Here is a 25,082-nt window from a genome sequence, read left to right as displayed (position 1 = left end):
AACTTGAACGCGGCCGGATTTTTGTGATGTTGGGGCTGTGTGATGTTTAAAAAAAATAAATGGAAACAATTATTCATAGCTATAAAGAGGTGCTGGGTGATGTGATGCTGGTAGTTAAGGAATATGTCATAACAAGAAATAAGAAAAAGGAATTTTGGTTTAAAAAGAGACAACAATATTCCTCTCATCAATTCAATGATGAAATAATTTCTAAACTTCGGGTGTCATAAAAGGTCCAGGTATCCCCACATCACGCACGCAAACACGCAGGCACACACAGAATGGACAAGACATTATTTTCGGTTCGAAAAAAAAGGTTACGTTATTAGAACAAACAAAATAATGAAATTTTTGAAAAATTAATCCTGCAAAATATACAATTAATTTTGATTGAATTTTTTTTTAATTGAGTGGTGTTGGCGGTGTCGAATCGACGTGTGTGCGTTATTTAACTGATTGTGTGTGTCACATTGTGATTTTGACGAAGAATTTCTCTTACCCACCCCTTTGTTTTGGCATACTGCTGATTTCAATCCACTTTTGGAAAAATTACATTTCACACAAACTGCGCTACTCGTAAATAAATAATATAATAAACATAAGAGTTGACGCGTTCACGTTCAAGCCCCCTATACACAACAACAGAAAAGTACTGAGCGGGAAAATTCAAAAACCAAAAAAACGAGCAGAAGCGACCCACTTTCCATCATTCCATCCGCCGCGGGCTCATATTATTGATATCAAGTGGAAGGATCATCCTCTCATTTTAATTTTTTTCTAATGAAATAAAATGTGACGAATCAAATTCTTTTTTTAATCAAAGAAAATATAAAAAAGTTTTAAAAAATGTCTAGTCAACTGGCAACATTTGGGAGGTTGGCGGTCTTTATTTTTTGGCGTGTCGTGCTGACACGGATGACTAGATCGTTAATAATCACACGCGGACGGGAAAGTAGTATAAAAGTCGTCATATATTATGACAATATGGCGGTGCTGTGGTGGTGGTTGGTCATTTTTGTCGTTGGCGACTTTTCACACGCGGTTTTATTAGAGTCACAAGTCTTGTTTTATTTTTTCCCCGCTTTTGGGTTTGTGTGTGTCATTTCTCATTTGAGAGTTCGTAAAAGAAGAGTAGTAAAATAGAAAGAGAAAAAAAGGTGAAATGATGTCAGAATAAACGTCAGAATTTAAGCGACATCTTTGGTGGTGTTTTAGCAGAAGAAGAAGAAAGTTTTTTTGGCAACCAGGTGACTATGAAAATATTTCAAGTCTCGTGACACCTCAACAACATGTGAGAAAATAATGATTAAAAACAGGAAAGAAAAAGGGAGTCAAAATAAAATACGATCACGATGGTGGTGGTCGCCATTAAAGTTGACAGTTGAAACACGTCCTACAAGAGTCAGAGTCACCCGAATTTTTAACGAGTTGAAATAGATCATTGGCGTCTAATTGCCTGCCGTCTTATTCTGACGTGTCTGGATTGCTCAATTTCTTTCTCGTCAAATATTGATGAAGGTTGAGTCTGGTTATTCAAAGGCCTTGGCGTGCTTTTAACTCGGATAATGTACGGAATCCGTTTTTAAACTAGAAACGAGCGAGATTTCCCAGGTAGACGCAGTGGAGATTAAATCTGATTTGTATCTGTCGACTGGACTTGGCAGACAAAGGAATACGACCGTTATTACGAAATGGCACAAACTCCATCTAGTAAAAAATCTCAAGGAAAGCTTGGAGACATAGTCTCCTCAGCAAGTTTTATTTCCTTCTTGGATTTTTTCCTGTGTCAACGAAGAATAGTGTCGTCTGCTGTTATTGTTTTGTTGAGAACAAAACAGAATGACAGTTGGAATTCAGCTGAAGGTAAAATCCAATTTAAAATTACTAAATGTATTGCCTAAGTGTTTTTTAAATGTTGAAAGTCAATCTAGAAAAAACATCATGTGAAAACATCTTGGAAAAACAAGAATACCTTTTCTTTTTGCTCTTTGCTTTTCCTTTTAGAGATTCACTCATTCAAGTTCAAACTTTTTTTTTTATTTTGAAAATCATTGAATAATCCAAGTTGTGAAACAAACACAAGTTGTTATTTGTCAGCAAATCATTCTAGTGTACAATTTAATGTGGTAAACAGTTGGGTTGGTATAAGGAAACATGGTAGGCCCAAACATAACATTCTCACATTTTCATGTAAACGTTTTCTTGAAGTGTTTCATGCTGCAGCTTGCTAATTGTTTTAGTTTCAAAGTTTAACTTTGCAAACATATCATGTTTTGCAATACTGTAAACATTCTGGTCTTCTTGACATACACAGGAATGATTTTACGACAGCCAACTGTTTTTCACAAGTTAAGAATGCTGAATGATTTCCAAATTTAAAAAGAAATGCTGAGCAAAGTGCATACACATGAAAATAATATTATCTGTCAGGGACTAGATCTACAAGTGGTGACCCATATTTTTAGGTTCTGTCTTTCGGATATATCCGTCTACATTAAGTCAAACTAATCGACAGTTATTATTATTATGGGTGGGTAGCGGAAGAACAACTGGTGGCCTTTGGGGGAGGCGGATATACTTTGACTTGGAAATGACGTTCGATTTGTAAAAATCGCTTTGAAGACAAACACAGATTTTCTCGAACATGTAAATCATCGTAAAATTCTAAAATAAGCGACGCCACCGGGTGTGCGGCCACGAAGTTTGACGTCATTTTGACTTTTTGAGTTCTAATGCGAATCGGAGAGTCTCATGGTCTCCGGCTGCTATACACAGTCAAGGTAGTATATGTACGTGTTCAAAGTGTATGGCTGAGAGCTCTGCAAGCCAATGCCGAAACGTGACAAGGAATATGTAAATTTCATTTTATTTTTCGCTGAAACTCTTTTAGACTGCGCCGGAACGACTTATATCTCTCGCTGTCAAAACACATTACCTCGTTTCTTTTTCTCTCTCTTTTATTCTTTTGGCTGGCGCTGGCCTTTCTCACAACTGCGTGTGTGGCTCTCTGCAAAAGCCGGCCGTCAAAGACTTTATGAATATTAGATTATGCGACCCGCTTGCCCTTTTACACGAGGCCAACACGAATCGTTTAAGACAAAAAAAACAACCAAGGCAAACCCCCCAAAAAAGAAACTCCAAATGATGGAATCTGAGCTTCCCTCCGCCCTTCCATATTTGTCTTGACAACGGAGTCCATTGTGTTGGCGCGTCGACATTTTGATTTGAGATTAAATCAAACGTCATACTATGTGTACTTTTTTTAAATAACCAACTCTTATTTTTATTTCTCATTCGTAGTTGCGGTATTATAATTTTTGAAAAAGCTTTTATTTGCTACCGCTAGGTGGCGCTGACGTCCACTAACAGATGAAAGGGTCGCATCTGTTGTATATGTTCTGCGCGCGCGCTTAAACCATACAAACGCTCGAAATAAACATAATCGATATTTGTTGGTCTAGGGGGTAGGGGGAGGAACGTAGGGGAGCAATGAAGCTCGAGGGGTTGGCAGACAACGACGGAAGCTATGGTCGACCGAGAGAGCGCGTTCAAACCTCTCTGCAACGCGTTGGCCGTTGTCTAGTCTCATCCGATCGCAACTCTGCGTGCCTGTCTTATTCCGGTCGAAATTGATTATTCGTGGAGAAATGTTCAAGTGCCCGAATTTCGCCAAGTGTCACAAAGTGTTTCCCAACATCAAAGCGAAATGCAATCATTCGAAAAATTGCGGGGTTTTGCGGGTGTGTAGCGTGTGCCGGAAGACGTTCATGTCCGATTCTGGGTTCCGAACACACACAAAACACCACCAAGTAAGAAAAACTACAACAATATTTTTAATTCGTTTTAGTCTGTAATTATTAAAATTTAAAATTCAAGAGTTTTCATTCGTTTTAGTTGGTTTAAAAAATTTTAATCTGTGATTATTTTCAGGGTCAAATCGTGTCGACAATCCTGCAGTTTACTTATATCGCCGGCCGTGATGATGTTCAAGTCAAGACGGATCGGATGGATGAAGGAGAAAAGACTTGCATTTCTCCAGCTCACACCTCCATGGAAGAAAATGGGAGTCAGGTTCAAATCCTGACGGATGAAGAAACTTTCACCAGTTCAAGCAATACGTCGGCTGCTACCCAAACCGGAATAATGAATGACCTGGATTCAACCGAGACTCCCGGGATGAATAATCGATGTCGTCCCTCCACATCGACACAGTCGACATCCACCACCTTCGGAGAACCAGACAAGGTACCTATAGTTTACATAATTAATAATGGAATATCATTTAAATTTTTGTGTGACAAATTCAGGACTTGGTGTATGACCAATGGCTGGAGAAATCTGAAACTGCCGGAAGGAATCTTAGGAAGACGATTGCGATGTACGAGAAGAAATTGGATTGGTAAATGCGTCAATTTGTTAAGTAATAATTTGGCTTTGATCTATTTATCTATTGGTTTTTATTTGTTGTAACAGGTACTCAGCCAAAGCCGAAGAAGAGCACTGGGAAGTTGCGAAAATATTAGGCGAAGAAAATGTGAACGGCCAAACGTTATTGAAAATCAGGTGGAAGCCCAGCTACATCACAATGGACGAGGCAAGGAAATTCGCTCCGAAATTGCTAGGCAAATTCATGGCCAAAAAAGAAAAATGAAATTGATACTCTCTACGACTACTTAAATACCAAATAATAAATAAGGGACAGATTTCGTCTGCCTCGGTTACATCACGTGACTTAATTACCTGAATCACTGCCCCCCCAGCTATCGCTGACGTCTTTTTTTGGCGAGGAAAAAACGAACGAAAAGTGCGACAGGATTTTTTGGTTTTTTGTTTAATGATTGTCGTTGGAACGAGTATGATGTATTTTCTTAATTTATTATGTCGTGCTCCTGGGACCATGTCCAATTGAAAATTTGTCTTTGTTTTTGATACCTTTATTTGACGAGCCCAATAACCCAATAAAACTTTTGAACTTTTGAAGAAATGTGATCTCAGATTTTCAGAGTGATAGACTAAGTTACGGTTCTTTTCTAATTGATTTACCTTGCAGGATAATAATGGCAAATGATTATCAGCCAGCGTGAAAAGCGTGCCGTACTAGCGACCTTGAAGCTTTTAGACGCTTTTAGACGATTCTACGTATTTGAATTTCTTTCATTAATAGACTTTAAAGATTAAATATAGCCTTAAAAATGGTCTATTACGGGAAGGGATTTAACGTCGGAGATATTTGGTTATTTTTAGATACTATTTTTGTTTTTAAATTTGGAGGGAGCAGGGGAGGGAGATGTTCGTGGCTCTTCCCACCTAGTGCTAAAAACTTAAACCTCTTTCACGAGCCATCTAGTGCGAAAAATCTAGCCAAACCAACTGAGCTTCGTAAAAATGGCAAGGCAACACCGCTTACCTTCCACAGTAGTTCGTCTGCTGTGCTGTATGCATTCGCTGTTAGACACTTAGCCGGTTACGCCCAGTTTATGCGTAGTCGTGAATTCGCATTTATAGTAACGTAAATTCGTTATAACACGGGTCAAAGTTGTGATTAAAGCAAAGCGGTAATTTACTATTCAGTAAATCCTTGGTGAAATGCATATTGACAGTTTGTAATGTTGCATTATGATTTTAAGTAGGTGACGTTCCATACAGCAATGCTCTGCCATAAAGCAATTATTCAAAGGTTACACCTTGATGTCTACTTCCATGAAAAGATGTTCTGTAAATTTCCGACTTCACAAAAATATCATCATAGAAATTTGGAAGAAAACTGGAAGCTAGAGTCAAATCGGCATCAAGCAGCCTGTCTCTCCTGATCCAGGTCTGTTATTTCATTCAAGCTATTAGCTCTATCATAATAATATCAGTCAGTATTTGAAATAATATGTTCTCTTTTAGGTGGATGAACCCTGGTGTGTGTTTCAATCAGAGTTAGGCCTACCTGCATTACCAAGGATCAAAGACATCAACATTGTGGTGGGGTTTTTTCTCTAATTTCTATTCACTCAATCAAAATTCAGATTTTCTTTGTTTTGATTTGTCTTAACTTTCTTTTTACGGCTTATATTTTTTTCAGGCTGCATAGAACAGTGACATCCAGCACATTGTGGCTGAACAGCTATTCCGGATTTCCGTCCCCATCATGTCATTCAGTGAAATGAATATTGAGCATCAGACACACCGACCCCAAGTAGGAAAACACGTTAAGTCTTTTGAGCAATTTGTGATCGATAATTTCGTCAGTTGAATGGATGTCGATTAATTTTTCAAAATGAGTGTTATAGGATAAGGGGAGGGGATAAGGAAAGTACTTTTTTACTCAATTGGTGAATATTGACAAATTGTTAATTCGAAATCACTTGTTAGTTACACCTCTGTGTTCTGTCAACACAATTGGGAACAAGATGTTCTCAGTAGAATTGTTTATTTGTTAGACTTGTATATCTAACTCGAAAGTGATTTTGTGGATTTTGTTCTCTGAATTTAATTTAATGGATTGAAATATGGAATACCGTCCGATTGAATCACTTAACCTGCCATCTCCAAAGGATGAGTCGTTGACAACATCCGCCGCCAGGATATCAAATTCTATCGGGCTTTAATCCGGTATTCCATCCAGTTTATTAAAAATTAAATCCAATCAAAATTTAATCAAATAATTAAATAATGAACGTTGTAGAGATAATTAACTACATACATTTACAGAAGGATTTCCCTGGATGTCTGTCCTCTTCTGGTCTAGCCGGCCAAAATCCAATAGAGACTAGCATAGACACTGAGTCAATCCCGTCCACATCTGTATAAAATGCATAAATCCCCTGAATATTAGTAACCGATGGTCAACGGGGCTTTTGAGATTCCTTGGAGATTCGGGGGATAATACTTAAGTAATCTCAACGGCCTGACCTGCTGTATGATGGTTGTAAACAACTTGATTCCCATCAGGTTGTGGTTGTCCCGTTATGGAACTCGGAGCGGGATAGGCCAGGTTTGCAAGCAAACCTGACGAAACCAGCAAGCTCAGGTAAATACCCTGAGAAATCAGTGACCAATACCGATTCCTGATGGCAAAGGGAAAATTCCACCAAAATTCCTCGGTAATTCTGGAAGATCCGGATGCGTTCAGAAATCGCCCTACATCAGCCAAATGTGGGACGTTATTGAAATCACATTATCTAGCAACGAAACATTAGATATAATTTTTTAATTCTCATTAGATTTTTGTTTTCTTCTTTTTTTACTTTGAAACTTGAATGAATTTTGATATTGTCTTGTTGACTTATTAGTTATTATTTATTGTTTTTAGTTTTTTCGTCCGTTGATGGAGCGCGGAAGTCCGGCAGCGTCAGACAGTGGCCCAGCATTGCCACAAGTAACGATGGCTCCGTCGTCGCTGGAGAAAATCTGATTGACTGAGGTAATTAATGTGCTTTCAATTGCATTTTCGTTGTTCGTGAGATTTATCCCCTCCCCCGTTTCTTACATTTTCCGATTTTCGTCATCATTAAATGTTGTCCATTTAGGGTTCGCCATCTCATTCGGGTCTATACAGCAGTCAACATTCTCAACAACGTTCGAGTACAAGATTGTCCCACGTCTTACGATAGGTAACTGATCTGGCTGGCCTTGAACTGTTAATCTTTAAATTTGTTTCAATGGCATTAAATGCTACGACACGTTAGTATAAGTAGTTGTGTGAGTAAGAGTTATTTAGTGTTAGTAGATTACATTTTCATTCAAGATTTGTGATTCATTTTCTTAGGTTAGGAGTAAGTAACGATTTTACTGTGTTCGCAGATATACGGTCTGAACTGCCACCGGAAGTACGTTACATGACATATTTTTATCACATCTTTATTTTCCACATGTGGAGTCGTCCACTCGTATGAAGACTTTGAAGAGAACGTGAAGGTCCTCTAACTTACACGCCAGCCTGTTGCGGTTTTGAAGGGGTAATTTATACTACAAACCTCTTCCATATTAGTAGCTACACCAGGGTTAGTTTTAATACGCCAATAATTTTTTTTTTTTTTTTTTCAAACAGAAAGTTGATGTTTTTCCTTCCAAACTGTACAGACTACAGAACTTCGTTAAATTTGTGTCAAAGAAATAATAGAAATTTTAAGTATCTTGTACTGTTATGTATTCGGCGATCTGTATCAGAAAATCTGTGCCGAAATTCATAATAATTCATCATTTTTACACTCTGATAAAATCTTTTTGTCATCAATCTGGCGCTTTTGATAAGGTCCACGAGTCTTTTTCAAAAGTATTATTTTTACATATTTTTACTTCTTCCTTTCTTGTGTTCAACAAGTTTGTAGCAGGTCCACACTTGCGTTTGGCAGTTTGATTGACTATTTTAAACCTATTTACCCTTTTTTAAATTCAGATGAAAGCCAAACTTTCAATCAGGGGAAACCGGGGGAATCCTCTACTGTTGTTCAATACGTCCATCGCTGAATAAAGTCACTTTAATTCATTTTATTTCTAAAAATTTCGATAAATCCTTTCCTCTTAATTTTTTCACTTAGTTTATGATCATTGCAGAGGAGTAGTTGAAGAAAATGAAATTCCGTCACTTGTTTGGTTTTGAAAGTGCCCATTTGGATTTCTTATTGAACGTAAAATACCGGTTGTCGATGTGTAAATTTTGCAATTCAATTCAATTTCATACAGTTGAAATTTCGTTTGCCCTTCCCTTTCCATCTCTCAATTCTGCACTTCTTAACAAACAATCACAGTAAAGATATTTACTCTTAAATTTCGCAATTAGAATGGACTTGAATTCGTAAAGGGCGTTGCCAGCCTTTGCTGTTGGGTGACCACAAGGTGTGACAGAAAATTCCAAAAACGAAAAATCGGGTCAAAGCAAAGTGACGGCCTTTCACTGAGACATTAGATAGTTAACATGGGAAGTACCGGCGAGTATAAAAAACCAGCGATTACCCATTCAAAGTATCATTCGTCGCCAATCAATCGAATCAACATGAAGCTGGTAACTAATAATAATCCATTTTATTCAATTTCATTTTTTACTGGTTAAATTTCATTTTTCTTTTAGTTTATCGTCGCTGCTCTACTGGCCGTTGCTGTTGCCGCACCTTCCGGCTATGAATCAACCCATAGAGATTCCTCTTACATGACGTCTCCCAGCTACGGTTCTTACGGCTACAACAAGGACAGCAAATATGGTGCAATCACCATCACCAGCCAACACGACGTCCGCAATCTCGACGGAAGCAGCAAATGGGGGCAAGTTCTTATTTTATTATTATTTATTAAGAAAAATAATAATAAAAATTGGTTTTTATTCATTTTGCAGATACTCTGGATCCGACTACACGACCCGAGAGGAATCGCAGGTGCAGAAGAAGATGCAAGGCGTCGCCTACGATTCTTATGGCAAAGCCACTTACGAGGACGTTTATGGCAACACCAACGCTGGATCCTCTTACTGGGTCTCCCCCGAGGGCGAGAAATTCACTCTGACCTGGACCGCCGATGAAAACGGATTCAGGCCAAAGGGCGACCACTTGCCCGTCGCTCCCGTCCACGTCTACGAGCTCCCAGTTGCTCCCGTTCACGTTTACGAACTCCCAGTTGCCCCTGCCCTCCCTTACCAGCGCACTGGTGCCGGCAGCCAAACCTACAATACCTATTAAATTATCTAGAGCTGCACAATGACAATGTTTGATTAAATTAATAAAGTACTTTCCAAATATTACTTCCATAGTTTCAATATTTATGATTAAACTTTCTGTGTGGTTCCACCAGAAATAGCTCAAAAAAGAATTTCCTTTTGGCATTGCCAGAACAAAAATAAAACTGGCTTTTTAGCGATGACCATTGGAGGTTTCGGCTATTCCAAATACTTCAATTCCGCACTTTAAAAAAAACAAAACGAATTTATAAGAAAAAGAATTTGACAATAAAACATATTTCAGTTCTAATAAGTGGATTAATTTATAATTGCCATATTCAACGTTCAACTTTATTAGCTTCATTATTGGTTTATTGCCCTCTTTCCAATCTTCAAATTTAAATTTTTCTCACAATATTTGTTTTTCTCGAAAATGCTGTTTAGTGCTTACTAATAAAAATGTGGGTTTCCCGCCTAAAAGAAACGACAACCGTCCATAGACGGCAACATCGCTTTCCTTCCGGACTTTCGTCTGCAGTCTGCAAACGTTACAGTACGTGGGTCGCCATAATTCGTCATCGTCATCGTCATCGTCATCGTCTGCCCATAGGGGGCTAAAATGCGGGATCCGCTGTGGATGCCACCAGGGGGCACCACTAGATTACAAATCGTCATAGGCTAAAGTTGTGCAAGTTTATCTAGATTTTAATGCTTGTTTTATTTTAAAAATAGGGAATAATAAATTAAATAGAAATTGTAATGCAAAAAAATTAACAAATTTTCCTGTATTCTCTAAAACATTCACGCATAGAAAACATAAAACTAATGTAAAAAATAGACGTTATTTCCGAAAAAATTAATCGGCGTAATGTCGTAGATAACTAGACATCCTATAACAAGTTATAAAACAACGCTTCAATCAGAACCTCTGAAATTCTAATTAGAATTAGAATTTCGCAAATAAAATATGGTCAACACATAAGACGAAATCATGTCCGTCAGAACTCAGAACATGTTATATTACATAGCTAAGTGAGTGTATACATAGTATATACTATATACACTTATATATAATGTATACAATTATATGAGAAGGTACACCGTACACATGAATGACAGTAAGGGCAAAAATTAAATATAAAAATATATATAATTATATGCGATTATATAATATCGGATGTATAAAAATATATATAATTATATGCGGTTATATAATATCGCATATAATTATATATATTTTTGTATATAATTTTATACATAAATATATAAAGTCGTTCAAGGTATTTTCCTATCAAATTAAAGGCAGATAATTTTCCAGAGGTGACGTGAAAATATTTTAACAAAGTACCACGTAACTTGAACGGATCACATCATTACACTGATAATATCATGGAACTTATCGATTCATGTATACGTGATAGAAATATTTTGCTGCGGCAGGTGGCAGTGGAAAAGCCACCAATAAGTTTGGTTTTCCCGTCATGAGAAAACGCCGAGAAAACGAATCATGATTGTGCATGGTGAATTTCAACCCACCATCAATAAGCATTTCCCCGTGTTTTCTTTAATGTTGTGTTCATTTTCTAAATTAATTTTGCATTCGCACCTCGTTTTAGTTTTAAGTATTTAATGCATTACACCAATTGCATTAGCATTACGCTAGAGCTAGACATTAAAAGATATTTGTACTACCATGTTCGAACCACAAAAAACTGTAGTGGTTGTTCGAAATGCCAAGTAGAAGTCAAGCGGCTCCCTCTGGTGGCCGATTCATGATTTCCACAACACATTCCGCAGTTTAGTCCCTAAAAGACGATGACGATGACGATGACGATGACGAATTATGGCGACCCACAGTACGTCGTGAATTTGCAATCCTTCCGTGTTATTAGTACGTAGTTCGTGAATTCATAATAAGTAATAACACCGGTTAAATTAAGCAAACTGTAAAGCGGTCCTACTTTACGTCATTTATTTGAATTGTAGCATAATAAGAATTTTCTCAATTCATTTTTAAGCTTGTTGGTGTGACGAATTTTCGTAAAATGTCGAACACTTCGAGCTTACCAGTTTCGCTGCTCATAGCTAGCAAATCTCAGGCAATAGTTAGTGAACCTAAAAGAAAAACTCGCGAAGACTGGAGAAAAGCAAAAGAGCTAGACGAGGCCAGAAAAACAGGATCTGCACCAGCTGCAGTAGATGAAGAAGGTAATTATTCTCAATTAATAGTATATAGAAAAGCTCTATCACTTTAACTTTTACACAGGCAAAGATATCAATCCTCACATTCCACAATATATTTCATCTGCTCCGTGGTATTACAACTGTTGGACCAACACTAAAGCATCAAAGATCTCAAGAGAATGATAAACAAAAACTGTTGACCAAAGTTGGCGAACACTTTCAACAGGGTGTGAATCCTGATTCCTTAACAACCAAATTCCGAAGAGGTGCATGTGAAAACTGTGGAGCAGTGACTCATCGAAAAAAGGATTGTTTGGAAAGACCAAGAAAAATATTGGCAAAATTCACTGGTGCTGAAATAGCCCCAGATGAGTTTATCCAGCCTGATCTTAAACTTGACTTTGATGGGAAGCATGACCGTTGGAATGGTTATGATCCAACAGAACACTTGGGCATTATAGAAGAATTTGAAAAAGTTGAAGACACTAAGAGACAACTCAAAGCTAAGAGGTTAAACACTGGAGACAAAGACGGAGGAGAAGAAGAAATGGATATTGATGAAGATAAATATGTTGATGAAATTGACATGCCAGGAACAAAAGTTGATTCTAAGCAAAGAATTACTGTCCGTAATCTAAGGATCCGTGAAGATACCGCAAAATATTTACGAAATCTGGATTCTAATTCAGCCTACTACGATCCAAAAACTCGTTCAATGAGAGAAAACCCCTACAAAGGTACCTAATTTTAATGGAATGATTATTTTGAAATCCTAAATGTTTTTTCCTTTCTTTCAAGATACTGGTAAAGAAGCTGAACAGGTTGCATACGCTGGTGAAAATATCATTCGCTTCAGTGGGGATACTTCAAAACATGCACAGGCTCAGTTGTTTGCATGGGAAGCTCAACATGCCGGTGTTGACGTACATTTGTTGGCTGAACCCACCAAGGCTGAGAAACTTAAAGTCGAGTGTGTTGGCAAGAAAGAAGAAATCAAAAGCTCCATTCAAGAGAGTATCTTAGAGCGTTACGGCGGTAAAGAACATTTAATGATTCCACCTAAAGCCCTCCTTCTTGCTCAAACGGAACAGTACGTGGAATACTCTCGAGCTGGGAAAATTATTAAAGGGGCTGTGAAACTAGTTGTAAGTTCCCGCTACGAAGAGGATGTTTATATAAATAACCATCAATCAGTAAGTCTCATAAAACCCATAACTCTGTTATTCAATCATATTTCATTTTTAAAATGTATCATTTAGGTCTGGGGCTCTTATTGGGAAGATGACCAATGGGGTTTCCAGTGCTGCTGCTCTGTGATGAAGAACTCGTATTGCACTGGTTAAAGAAGCAAAAATGGGAAAAGTGAAACTGTGAATCGAGATAACCCAGCAAACTTTAAAGCCGATGGGAAACCGACTTGCAATACCTTGAAAATATAATAAACCTGGTAATGAATAGCCTTCATTTTTTCATTCCACATAAATCTCTGATACAATTGTGTTTACAAATCAGTTATTTCTAGAAGATTCTCATTAGTTTTAACACACCGCCCTCAAATTGATCGACGTGGACGTGATACCAATTCGCAAGACTTGTGTTTTGTTAACACAAGGAGTTTACACTGCGCCAGGTGCATCTCAACTTCAACCATTCGAACTCTTCGAGAGTTTAAGCATACGAGCGCCAGTATCAGTTTTCTAGTTATTGGACTTCTTGCTCCTTGACAGCTTGGTACATAAACTGATCGACATTTTCTCTAAGCTGATCATGATTTTTCAATGAATAAAGGTATTTTCCTGGTGACCAACTGAACAACTCTAGGGAACTAAGCTGTAGTTTTCTAAGATGACATGGAATCGGGTCTGGTAGTCCTAGAGCGAAGATCTATATGGCTTGGAAGCCATCGTCCATTCCGCCCCAATTACAAAAACTCATCCTTGCCGATTTGGTATGACAAAATTATCTACTAATTATGTGCTTGTTTCTCTTATTATAATCTATTATAATTATAATTTTACAATTACCCGAAGGATGAAACAACTTCAATAACAAAGCTATTTGTAGATTAAATATAATTTGTTTTTCCAAATTTTCCAAACATTTATTTGCTATTTCGGGACAATATTTTAAACGTTAATGTTTTTATTTGTCCCTAGATGGTGCATGGCGAATAATTTTAGCCATTGACAGCAGACAGCATGTTACTTCTTACACATCATTTTGTTCTTGACAGAAGGAATTGAGTTTTCCAGAAATCATCGTTCGGCTTTATTTAACGTGAAGCTATTAAAGAAAACTCCAGACGATGGAGAGTTCAATCAAAACTCATAATAAGGATTAAGGAGGAAGGAGAGAAAAGAAAACTTCTGTGTGACAAGATGGAAAACAAAATAGTGCTTGGAGGGTCGAGAATCTGGAGATATCACTTCTGAACTTGACACTGAACAGCCTGGAAGCTGAAATTCTCTAAATTGTAAGTTGTGTGACATTTTTTGCATAGAAATTAAGCATTAATGGCGAAAGTATTTCTATTCTCTTAGTATTGCTCATTGGCCAACAAGGCAACATTTGATGATTCTGATCTTGATAAATGGAAGAGAATACTTGGTGCAAGATCATAATTTGGTAAAATGATTTGATCAATTAATGTGATACCAGGGCTTACTTTTTTCTGCTGCCGTTTCCCATTCAATCTGAATAATCCACCTGTTAGTCATGGTTCCGCTGTGATAACCACAATGGGAGGGGTTTAGTTTATTCAGGGAATTTTTTCTGTTCAAAATTTGCACTCCTTTCAATTTGTCTGCCATCCATTTAAGTCTGTGCTGGATTTATGTCTGCTCAAATTTAATTTATGACACTGGTCAAGAGAGTAGTTTCTGCGGTTCACATAGTACATTAAAATAAAATGAGGGAATTTAGTTAAGTTTTTCAAATTTTCATTTACTGTCTTTATTGTTATACCAAAGATGTTAAGCTTCACCACACACTTGAAATTCCTGTTAGTTTTATAAAAGATTGTGAATAATGTTGTAGATGTCCTTCTTAAGTGATGGAAATGGCATATTGTGTTATTGTCATTGTGGTCTAATGAGAATATTTATTTTTATTTCAAGTTAACTTTTGAAGAGAAAGTGAGGAGAAAATACTTCAAGGATCTCATTCCTCCAACAACTATGGCAGATTTTTTCCCGGTATTTTCCCCTGATCTTATTAATTTACTGCATTCGTAATTAATCTCTTAATTCTCTTTTCAGGTTTACTCTTGCCGCTTTTCGATATACTTTATCAATTGGTGGAATATGACGAGTGGTCGGCCGCGCTGAAATTCAAGATCGACAAATTATATAAATGTTTATAAATTACAAGTGCATATCTGGGCTCCCTTCTTCAGTGGCCCCGTTTCCCTCTAACCACTAACCAACGCCCGCCGGTGGTCACTCACCCGCTGTGAAACCAGGAGGAGGGGAGGGCTCTGGTCGAACGGGGACTTGGAAGGCGCATGATCCGATGAAAACTTTTCGAGGGTCATGTGTCTAACCCGGAAGCCTAGTATGACTACATCTCCCCGGAAAAACTTGCCTCGTACTTCTCTCTTCTTCTCGGTCCAGATACTTATCTCTGGGGGCCGTAGACATGTCCTATAACAGCATGCGCGAGTTAAAACAATGCAACCCACTACCCAATGAAACAAATAGCCATGGTTAATTTTTTGTGAAAATCTCCGTCAGTCAAGTTACAAAGACTGACGCGGATTTCCGCTATTAACATCGCTTTTTGTCTCGTTGCCGCAGCGGTGGTGGCGGGTTGCGTTTAAACTCGTGCAGTAGTAAACCGTTTTGAACCGGACGCTCTGTTTATTAAATTTTTCAACATTTCAAAATGAAAAAAATTTTGTACAAAGAATATTTTTATTTATTGCAGATATATTACAGTTAAGGTTTCACATTGGTTTATGGGGTTTAGGGTATAAATTGAGAGGTTGGTAGGTTTGTTTGTGGGGTTTGAAGAATTGGAAGGTAAAAGTTTGTGGGGTTCGCAGATTAGTTGGTAGGCATTTGTTTGTAGGGTTATACATGGGCTGATTTTTTATCCAAACTTGAAATCTCCTCCTCCACTTTCCTTTCCCAACCCCAAAAACATGTTTATTATTTGTTTGACATGAACATCCCATATTTTTTTTTTCGATAAACTGCATAGTCACGATGGCAATTTTAACAAAATAACGATACAACCTCGCTAACACATCACCAAGGAACGGCCAATTGCACTTGTTGTAGAAAGATCTTTCACCGTCATAGGCTGCAACAACGTACCACATTGGGCAGCAACTAGTGGAATAAAACCGATAAAACTGTAACCAAAACAAAATGAATTAATCTAGATGAATAAATGTCACTTTATATTATTTACAAGAGTTAAAGCCCTCAGCTGGCTGCATCAAATCCATGTGTACGTTGGGCAGCAACAAAGAAGCTCATACTTTTACCAGACGTTTATCCTATTCCTAAAAAAAAAACTCAATTACTATCAACTATCAAGGAAACAATGTTTAAAAATTACAAAAACAAAAATGACAGAAGTTAAAGTAAACTATGCAAACACAATTCTTCAGAATAAAAGTTGCAAAAGAACCTACAGCTAGAAAGCATTTACAAGGTAGATAACTGAAAATTCTACAACAAATTCGTTAAAAGATAGTCACCGACTTTAACTATGTCTGTAATCTCACAGTTAGAAAGTTGAACACATGTACCTGAATAGTTCTGAAGTGTTTCTTACAAAACATACAGCCGGTATACGAAAAAGAAGAATTTATCCTTGGCATGGTTGTCCAATTTCAGAAAGCTCAATTTCACCTACATGAGGGAAGAAAAGAGTTACTTACAACAGGAAATCAAATACAGTTTTTTTCTTCTTTTCAGACCTGGAGTGTTACAATTCTGGCTCTGGCATCACTCAATGAGGGGAAAGAATTGAGGTAATCACTAGTTGTGATTGTGATGGGTAAATGATTTTCAATCTTTTCATTGATATCCAACTCTTACGGCACTCTGTGCAGAACTCTACAAACAAATAATGGTTAAAGCTTTATTAAAATAGCTATTATACTGCAGGGTTCTCACTTTTCAATGCTTGGCATTGTCTCTCAATAGTGGGTGGTGTCAAAAGTGAAGAAAGTTGGGGATCTTCATCAACTCTGCATTGGCAAATTAACCGGCATGACCTGGCAACTGGCCTGACTTAGGGCCAGTCTTGATCAAAAGGGCGTATGTTGGAACGTGAACTGCTGTTCTCTTGTATACATTACGTCCATAAGATCTCATATTCAACGACTTGTTGGGACTCAGATCCAGCGAACGGAATTCGTCATCTCCTAATAAATTTGAACAGAAAGCAGGTTACAGCACATGCCATTCACGTGTGTAAAATAATCTAATGATACTAAGGGACTTAAAATTAAAAGGGACTACTTGGGGGAAAAAAAAAATTATTATTAGGTAACAAAGTGATGTGTAACATAGGAAAATAACAGAAGCTTAGTTAAACTAAGTAATCTCTAAGAATTAACATATATACAGCAAGAGCTTGTCATCAACAAAGTAAATGTATAGCCTTACTGTAAATTAAAGTTTATCAACTTAATTACTTTAAATTGTTTGAAGCGTTTCTGCATGTGACGAAAGCTACAAACAGTACAGGTAGCAAGCTTGCAAGGGGAACACCTTTCACCAGTTGGCTGCAACGAATCCATGTGCACATTAGACTGCAATGAAGAAACTCAGACTTCACCAAACTGTTAGAATAAAAATTAAAACTCAATTACTATCAGAAACAAACCATCAAATAACAAAATGTGTAACCTTAGGATAAAAAAGTTGATCAACATAATTACTTTTACTGTTCTGAAGTAGGCAATTTCTGCATAATGTGACGAAACGTACAGCCGGTACATGCAGCAAGAGGCAACATTTTGAGAAAATGTACAGCAGTTTCAGGTCATGGGATCATAGGGAATTAGTCTAATTGCCAAGTATAAATTGTAGGCTGTTACGAATGCCAGTCAATCCGGCCCCACTTTTTCCGGCCCCAACTTTTCCGGCCCCAAAATTTTGGCTGGGGTGGGGCCGGAATGGTAAAAAAAAGTTGCCATACCGGCCACAACTTTTCCGGCCCACAAAAAAAGGTGACAGATGGCTTTGGGGAGACCATACCTCCTGAAGGGAGGATTCAAAACGACGATACAAAAAGTTGACTGATGGCGGGAATTTAATTTGCTTTGGGCGACCATACCCCCTGAAGAAACGACGATAAAAAATCTCAGCTCGGCGGGAAATCTTTCATGACGATTGCCTCACCCCCAAATAAAAAGGCTACATTTTAGTTTTGTCTTGTCTGTCACGCTGTGACGATCTAAAAAATGGATGAAAGATGTGCTATATGCACTACAGTTTTTATTGGTAGGGCACAAAAAGTGCCTTGTTTTGTGTGTAAGACATTGATGCATCGTCTTTGTATTAAAGGTAATTAAAGGAACAAAATAAAATTTATTCTTGTGCTTTTAGAAAACTTAGTTAATTCTTCTCATTAGGATTGACTCAAATGGAATATTTTCGAATACGAAAAGAAAAGGAAGTGTTTTTATATAAGTGCAGTGTTTGCATAAGAATGTCAGATGCCCTTTCACCAATCCTTGATTCTGAGGTAATATTATCTTAATTATTTTATTTTGAAAACCTTATCAACTTTTAGCAAATTTTATATTATAGCAGATTGTTGGAAATGAGTCATCAACTTTTGTCGATCAGCCCCTTGCATTTGACCTACCAGTTACATTGAGTCTTCGTTCACCATCTATTTCTCCAGTCAACTTACAACGTGCTGCTGCTCGACCAGTTAGACGGCGTGTTCGTTCACCTTCTATTTCTCCAGTCAGCTCAAATCGTGCTGCTGCTCGACCAGTTAGACGGCGTGTTCGTTCACCTTCTATTTCTCCAGTCAGCTCAAATCGTGCTGCTGCTCGACCAGTTAGACGGCGTGTTCGTTCACCTTCTATTTCTCCAGTCAGCTCAAATCGTGCTGCTGCTCGACCAGTTAGACGGCGTGTTCGTTCACCTTCTATTTCTCCAGTCAGCTCAAATCGTGCTGCTGCTCGACCAGTTAGACGGCGTGTTCGTTCACCTTCTATTTCTCCAGTCAGCTCAAATCGTGCTGCTGCTCGACCAGTTAGACGGCGTGTTCGTTCACCTTCTATTTCTCCAGTCAGCTCAAATCGTGCTGCTGCTCGACCAGTTAGACGGCGTGTTCGTTCACCATCTACTTCACCTCGATTAAGGCATGGTTTTCGTTCTTCGTCAGTGATGCCTCATAATGATGCTCAACTTGAAGAGGTTTTTATAACTTTTATTTCAGCAGTAGGGAAAGTTATCACGCTTTGTCAATATATTTATCGCACCTGGATCTCGCCTTTAACTGCCAAATGGCAACCGAAGACGTGGTCAGTATTCATGAAAGCAGTTCGTACTAATAATGACGCAGAAGGTTGGCACAACAGATTAAACCAAAAAATTCGTGTTGCACATCCAAATTTTTATAAGCTTGTAGAACACTTGTATTATGAATCCCGTTTGTTGCCACTTCATGTTACTTTAGTTTGTCAGGGTACCCTACAGCGTAGACAGAGAACTGCATATTCAAAACTACAAGATAAAGTTTTCTCATATTGGGATGGATACAACAATAAAAAAATGGGGGCTTTTTTACTGTTAAAAAAATGTGCCGAAATTTATGGACATGAATAATTATATTGTTTTGTTTCCAATACTGTTGTATGTATACTGTTGTAATTATTTTTTTGACTATTCTTCACCAAAGAATTGCATTTCTTTTATTGTTTCATTTTCACATTTGATTTGATCATTTATTTGATTTGTGTTTTTTCAATACAAGGATTGCTGACAACAATTTTTTTAAACAATTGTTTGAGTGGGCCGGAAAAGTTGGGGCCGGAAAAGTTGGGGCCGGAAAGATAAAAAAATGATGATCTTTCCGGCCCCACCCCAGCCAAAATTTTGGGGCCGGAAAAGTTGTGGCCGGAAAAAGTGGGGCCGGATTGACTGGCACCCGGCTGTTACCTGTAAATTCAGCACACAAAAAATTTACTTATGATAACCTTAAATAATACAAGTAGGAATTTGGCTTACAGCCATAATTTTCACATGAACTGACAACTACACAATAAATTTCGGCTGTTGAACTGGTGGTCATAGCAAAATCATTAATCGAAAATACAATATACAAAACAGGGTGATCCGTCCCTCCGGGAAAGCTGTCAACCTGCAGTCGCTTCTTGTGTCGATTGCCAGCAGCCATCTTAGAAAGAGCGGCCAACATTGCCATGTTCAGAAGAAACGTCCGGGTCTCCGGGTCCGGGGCGTCCGGTCCCGGTCGCTTTTGCAACGTCAGGCCGCTAGGTGCGCTGCAGTTTGACGTCGCGCTATCTCAGCGCACTGAGTCCTTTTCTACGTCTATGCTGGAGGCCTGGAGCAACGTAAACAAACCATTTCATGCTTCAAATTATGTATAATATGTTATAGCTGCGGAATATGTATAAATACAGAGAGAATCAATCTGACGTTGCGCTATCTATTCCTACATAACATATTTCTGGAGCGTTTAACGTTGCGCTATCCTATTGGGGTAGAGACTGACAGTAGAACTCCACCGACAATAGAACCCCAATATTTGAAAAAAAAAATTTTTAATTTCTTTCTATGCGACAGTAGAACTCCACTACGCGATAATATAACTCCAATAAATTCATTAATTATTTTCATGTTTGACAATAATAGAACTCTACTGAATTTTAAATTTCTCAAATTTTCGACAATAGAACTCCAATTTAAAAAAAATTATTCGCATGCCCGAAAGTAGAACTCCACTTTTCTTAAAATATGCAGTGCGCTCTAGTGCTCAAAGACGCTATCGCACTCCAGTCTCCGGAGTCTAAAACCATGACATGCCCTGGGAACAATTTTTTCTTATAATCGCTTTTTTTATCGCTTAAGTTAAAGAAAATTTGAATGATTGATTGCTAAATTTTGTTATGAAGTCGTTGTCTACTTGTGCCACCTATCAGTGAATATGTATGCTCAAACCGTGAACTGGCTCAAGTAATCAAGTATGTTATTAAGCACACAGAGCTGTATTGAAATAATGTTTATGTTGTATGACTTGCTTCTCTCCACATTTCCTGTGGAAAGACCTTGATCCAATTGACTGGAAACAACATCCGACGCACATTGCAGGGTCTCCAAAAGCTGTTTAAAAATGAATGAGCAACCCTGTATACGCCATGTCACTACGGCTTGAATTCAATGACAAAATAAGGGTGGATACGATGTCCAACAACAATGTCAATACCAGCAACCGATCATCTGGTGTACTGGAGCATCCAAGACCAGTGTAGCTACCTGTGAATACAGCAATACAGGCATTATTAAACATCGATCTGATCTAGGTGGTCTATTGGGCTTCTGGCTAAATCTCGTGACTTTAGGGAGACCGTGATCCATTAATATTCCATTTGCAGGAGCGTTGTCTATACCTGCTCCTCTCTTACAGTTCGGTGGTAACCAATACGAAAACGACATCTCTGCCCACAACACGAAGTGGATCGAGAATATATCCGACGATACACTTCATTCGATCGTCGTCTCTGGAATCGGGAGTCACGCGGTATTCAATCTGTGAGGAAGTTACAGTGGCCAAAGACATGGGTATATGCATGGATACAGGTGAGAATTTTGCTTCCTACATATACACAACAGCAGTAAAAATTTTGTTTGGAATCTTTAAATCAATTTGATAGAGTAAAATTGATAAATTTCTGCATCTATAATCGCAATGATTTTTTCTAAACATGTAATTAAGTATTTCAGACTATAACTGACTGAATAAATTCTATTGATACGCATTGAATTTAGACAGATATTGTAGTTTGTTTGCATTTAAAATGCTATTTAAAAATTGCAAGCTTTTGGCATCGTAATATGTCGTTGTCGTTGCTGATTCACAGGTAGAAATCAACTAGGCCTAATTAATGGCCAAGACATAAATGCTAGTCCAACTACCTTTGGCTCATGGCCGAGACAACTGAACGGCTCATTGCGGTACCAGCGCATACAACCGCAAACTCGAACAATGTCTGAACCAATCATGGTTGTCAGCGAAAATGTAAAGGAAGCTGGCACCATCATGACTGAATCATCTAGTTCCGGTCCAGGGCCACCAAAGCGAATTCCTCTAACACTTCAACGGAAAACCATACCCATCGATACAAATCCACCGGACAATCCCATCATATTTATTTTAGGTGCGCACTTAACCGGAAATAATTTTTATTAATAATTTTATTATTTTGTTCTGTTGTGATTGTTTCTAAAATTGAAGGTGGGCCAGGATCAGGGAAAATAACTCACTGCGACCGTTTAACTCGAATTGATGATCGCCTTTTACACCTAAACATGCAAGCGACATTTTTGGAAGTAGCTTCGGAAATTGGTACGATTGCATAACTTATTTCTTTTTATTGAATTATCTTACATTAATAGCTAATCTATCTAGACTTATGGAATAAATTGTGAACATTTATTATAAGTTACTTTATAAACGATTACAGGCAGTCGGGACCCTAACATCGTTCCAGCCTACAAAGCTCTGGAAATTTTAATTGAAAGAATGTCTAACACAAAGGAAACGAGCGCCTTGATCGTCACCGGATATCCTCGGAATATGAGAGACGTTGTCGAATACATGGCAAGGGTATGCTATTTTCTTTGTGCTATCATGTCTCCTATAATAACTAGTTAAAATGGCTTTGATCGAGTTGATAGTTTAGCGCTTAATTTCTTATTTCGGAAAAAAAGGTTCAACGTGTTGATGGCGTTATTCTTTTGGATTGGAGTGACCGTAGTCTAGAGCGTCAAATTCAGCTGGGCGCGAGGACTGGCGACATAGATATCAATTTAGCTCGTTTCGAAATGACTAATTACAGATCTAACATCATTCCTGTCGCTCAATTCTTCGATCAACAAGGACAACTTCATATAGTAATAATTGCCATACAATTCTAAGATGTAGTAATAAAAACCTACGTATGATTTTCAGGTGGCCGGGCAAAGATCGCCAAGTGAAATATTCGATGATTTAGCTGAAGAAATCAATGGCATTCTTTCACACTCGTGGGGTGAGCCACCGGTTTCGCCATACAATAAAGAGAACGATCGACCCGAAAGTGCTGCAAAGGACATCGATTTGGAGCCGGAAGAAACCAAAGTGGTCATTCACACGTTGAACGACACTAACGTGAAACGCAAGCAAAGCATCGACAGTGTCGACTTGATGATAGAAGAGGAAATCAAACATATCACGGGAGATCACGAAGATGAGAAAGAAGAGAAAACCCCCAAACCAGCACAGGATGAAGACGAGATCAAGGTCGAAGATGCCTAAAATTAAGCCACTCAATTAGCAATTAGCTTTATCCAAAATCTGTTAAAATTTTAAAAAAAAACCTAAAAAATATTCAGCCCGCCCCGTCGAAACTTTGACATTTCCTAAATAGTCGTCACATCTACAAAAAATTTTATCTCATCTCTATTAGGAAATCGTTTGTTAAATATGTAAATTAATGATAGGAACTATTTGGAATTTAACTATTTAACTAGCAATGTAATGTAACATGGGTTTTGCAGCACAATTTTTAGCTCTATATTAGAACTAAAGCTATAAAGACGCGGCTGAGATCGGTCCGTAATAGACTACACTGCACGGAAGCTTATTACTTAATACGTTGCAAAATTTTACGTTATGATTAATTTCCGATCAATTTATTAATCACAGATTATTTGATTATTAAAGTACCGTATTAGACTTCCCTCATTATGCCGATGCTCATATCGAATCTGTTCTTTTCTAATCCACTTTCAAATCAAAGTTATAATATCTCAATCAATTAATTATCAGGATCTGATCGATGTTGTACTTGTACGTAGCTTTCTTACTCCGAACTTTTGGCAAATCCTACTTTTAGGTGCTTTATTTGACCTTCGGAATTCGATTTATTTAGTCGTCAGTATATGTTAAACGTTGCTAAGGTCATACTGTTTTCTGTTTCCCATAAAATTAGAAAATATAGAGCAGGTTAAACTATAGATTTGTGCATAAAGTAGGAATGGAAAACTAGATATGGAATTATCCGATTGTCATTTGACAACAATTTCGTTAATATTTTACCACCGATAGTGAATTGATGTGGAAAGGTAGCCAAGCCAGTCAACGATCAATGACTCACAGTCAACCGCACAAAAACGTAACGATGGCAACAGTTAGAAATATACAAGACCTGATAGCTAGCTATACTTCCTGGTGATGAAATCAGAACGGATGTTACAGCCAAATCACAATCAATACTAACTATTTTAGTCTACTGAGCTCCTCCTTTCCTACTTCATGACTGATGGGATGTTTATACCATATCTAAAATTCAAAAAATTAGGATGATGGACTACAGATATTTATGCACCACACTATGTTCGTAAACCAGCAGGTTCACCGTATGCCTTAAAAATCGACATTGTATTTTAATGAAGGTTGATTGCAGAAATAACGTACTGGTCTCAACAAATTTATATTAGTCATGCCTTCAACAACTGTTTTACATAAATGCTCTGTGAGATCTCAAGGAAATTAAATTCTAAATCCAATCGATTTAGATTGATCGATTTAGAAATAAAAAAATTTATTAAGACCTGAATTAAATTTATCCTTAGTAGGAAACGTAATGACCTTTTATAATGTTAGCGCGAAATTATGAAATTCAAAGTAATCCCATAATAATAGCCTCCCATATTGGCGGTCGATTTATTTCTATAGTTTGAAGAATAATATAAAAAAAATATGTCTCAACTTTGTTCATCATTATGCCACATCACATGCTTGGTGTCTACACCTCGTCACAGATTATTAATCCATTCCTTCATTAATATGATGACCAACACTGTCCTTTAATTAATATTCAATCTAATACACTTTTCTGTTTGTTGATTTCTCTTCCAGCTACTGTGCTATTCTTCTCTCCTCTATCTTAATATAAACTCTCACGCTACACAAACTAACCAGCCATAATCTGAATGCTTGAGGTAGATGTCAACGACATAAGAGATAAAATAATACCAGCAGGGGGGAAAAGATAGAAGCC

At 37.7% G+C, this 25,082-nt stretch overlaps 5 protein-coding genes and 2 long non-coding RNA genes across 8 annotated transcripts; 6 read left to right on the top strand and 1 right to left on the bottom strand.

Annotated features, from left to right (window-relative positions):
• Positions 1-1,054: 1,054 nt before the first annotated feature.
• Positions 1,055-4,977, top strand: LOC124352514. 2 transcript variants are annotated; one of them, XM_046802040.1, is made up of 5 exons: positions 1,059-1,863; positions 3,347-3,809; positions 3,931-4,245; positions 4,308-4,399; positions 4,474-4,977. In XM_046802040.1, the coding sequence occupies exons 2-5, from the start codon at positions 3,648-3,650 to the stop codon at positions 4,649-4,651; spliced, it is 747 nt and encodes a 248-aa protein (XP_046657996.1). In that variant the 5' UTR covers positions 1,059-1,863; positions 3,347-3,647; the 3' UTR covers positions 4,652-4,977. The 2 variants fall into 2 exon arrangements, with proteins under 2 accessions (XP_046657997.1, XP_046657996.1); XM_046802041.1 differs by lacking the exon at positions 3,347-3,809 and having other exon boundaries at positions 1,055-1,863.
• Positions 4,978-5,421: 444 nt separating this feature from the next.
• Positions 5,422-8,476, top strand: LOC124352519. Its single transcript, XR_006921470.1, has 8 exons — positions 5,422-5,555; positions 5,628-5,815; positions 5,893-5,970; positions 6,071-6,184; positions 7,301-7,411; positions 7,518-7,601; positions 7,757-7,946; positions 8,039-8,476. It is a non-coding gene; the product is annotated as an uncharacterized LOC124352519 (long non-coding RNA).
• A 294-nt stretch (positions 8,477-8,770) lies between these two features.
• LOC124352515 (larval cuticle protein LCP-22-like) lies at positions 8,771-9,721 on the top strand. The gene is made up of 3 exons (XM_046802042.1): positions 8,771-8,992; positions 9,059-9,249; positions 9,320-9,721. The coding sequence occupies exons 1-3, from the start codon at positions 8,906-8,908 to the stop codon at positions 9,657-9,659; spliced, it is 618 nt and encodes a 205-aa protein (XP_046657998.1). The 5' UTR covers positions 8,771-8,905; the 3' UTR covers positions 9,660-9,721.
• A 1,769-nt stretch (positions 9,722-11,490) lies between these two features.
• Positions 11,491-15,230, top strand: LOC124352512 (pre-mRNA-splicing factor Slu7-like). The gene is given in 11 exon segments (XM_046802038.1): positions 11,491-11,845; positions 11,904-11,961; positions 11,963-12,558; positions 12,620-13,014; positions 13,081-13,268; positions 13,334-13,552; positions 13,610-13,769; positions 13,978-14,294; positions 14,362-14,446; positions 14,938-15,015; positions 15,079-15,230. Coding segments are annotated over 5 exon segments (1,296 nt in total). The 5' UTR covers positions 11,491-11,682; the 3' UTR covers positions 13,165-13,268; positions 13,334-13,552; positions 13,610-13,769; positions 13,978-14,294; positions 14,362-14,446; positions 14,938-15,015; positions 15,079-15,230.
• Positions 15,231-15,718: 488 nt separating this feature from the next.
• On the bottom strand, positions 15,719-17,870 carry LOC124352518. The gene is made up of 7 exons (XR_006921469.1): positions 17,686-17,870; positions 17,472-17,618; positions 16,948-17,198; positions 16,749-16,887; positions 16,578-16,680; positions 16,235-16,322; positions 15,719-16,175 (listed from the first exon to the last, which is right to left on the bottom strand). It is a non-coding gene; the product is annotated as an uncharacterized LOC124352518 (long non-coding RNA).
• An 87-nt stretch (positions 17,871-17,957) lies between these two features.
• Positions 17,958-20,199, top strand: LOC124310684 (transcriptional regulatory protein AlgP-like). The gene is made up of 4 exons (XM_046774641.1): positions 17,958-18,345; positions 18,414-18,526; positions 18,595-19,212; positions 20,128-20,199. The coding sequence occupies exons 1-4, from the start codon at positions 18,243-18,245 to the stop codon at positions 20,197-20,199; spliced, it is 906 nt and encodes a 301-aa protein (XP_046630597.1). The 5' UTR covers positions 17,958-18,242.
• A 1,043-nt stretch (positions 20,200-21,242) lies between these two features.
• Positions 21,243-24,932, top strand: LOC124352513. Its single transcript, XM_046802039.1, has 6 exons — positions 21,243-21,618; positions 21,900-22,196; positions 22,274-22,384; positions 22,503-22,645; positions 22,750-22,932; positions 22,991-24,932. Exons 1-6 carry the CDS (start codon positions 21,597-21,599, stop codon positions 23,333-23,335), a joined length of 1,101 nt encoding a protein of 366 aa, XP_046657995.1. The 5' UTR covers positions 21,243-21,596; the 3' UTR covers positions 23,336-24,932.
• The last annotated feature ends 150 nt before the right edge of the window (positions 24,933-25,082 follow it).

This window comes from Daphnia pulicaria, chromosome 8, assembly GCF_021234035.1.
Source record: "Daphnia pulicaria isolate SC F1-1A chromosome 8, SC_F0-13Bv2, whole genome shotgun sequence".
In the NCBI taxonomy this organism is placed as follows: Eukaryota; Metazoa; Arthropoda; class Branchiopoda; order Diplostraca; family Daphniidae; genus Daphnia; species Daphnia pulicaria.
This window is presented reverse-complemented; position numbering and strand designations above follow the sequence as displayed.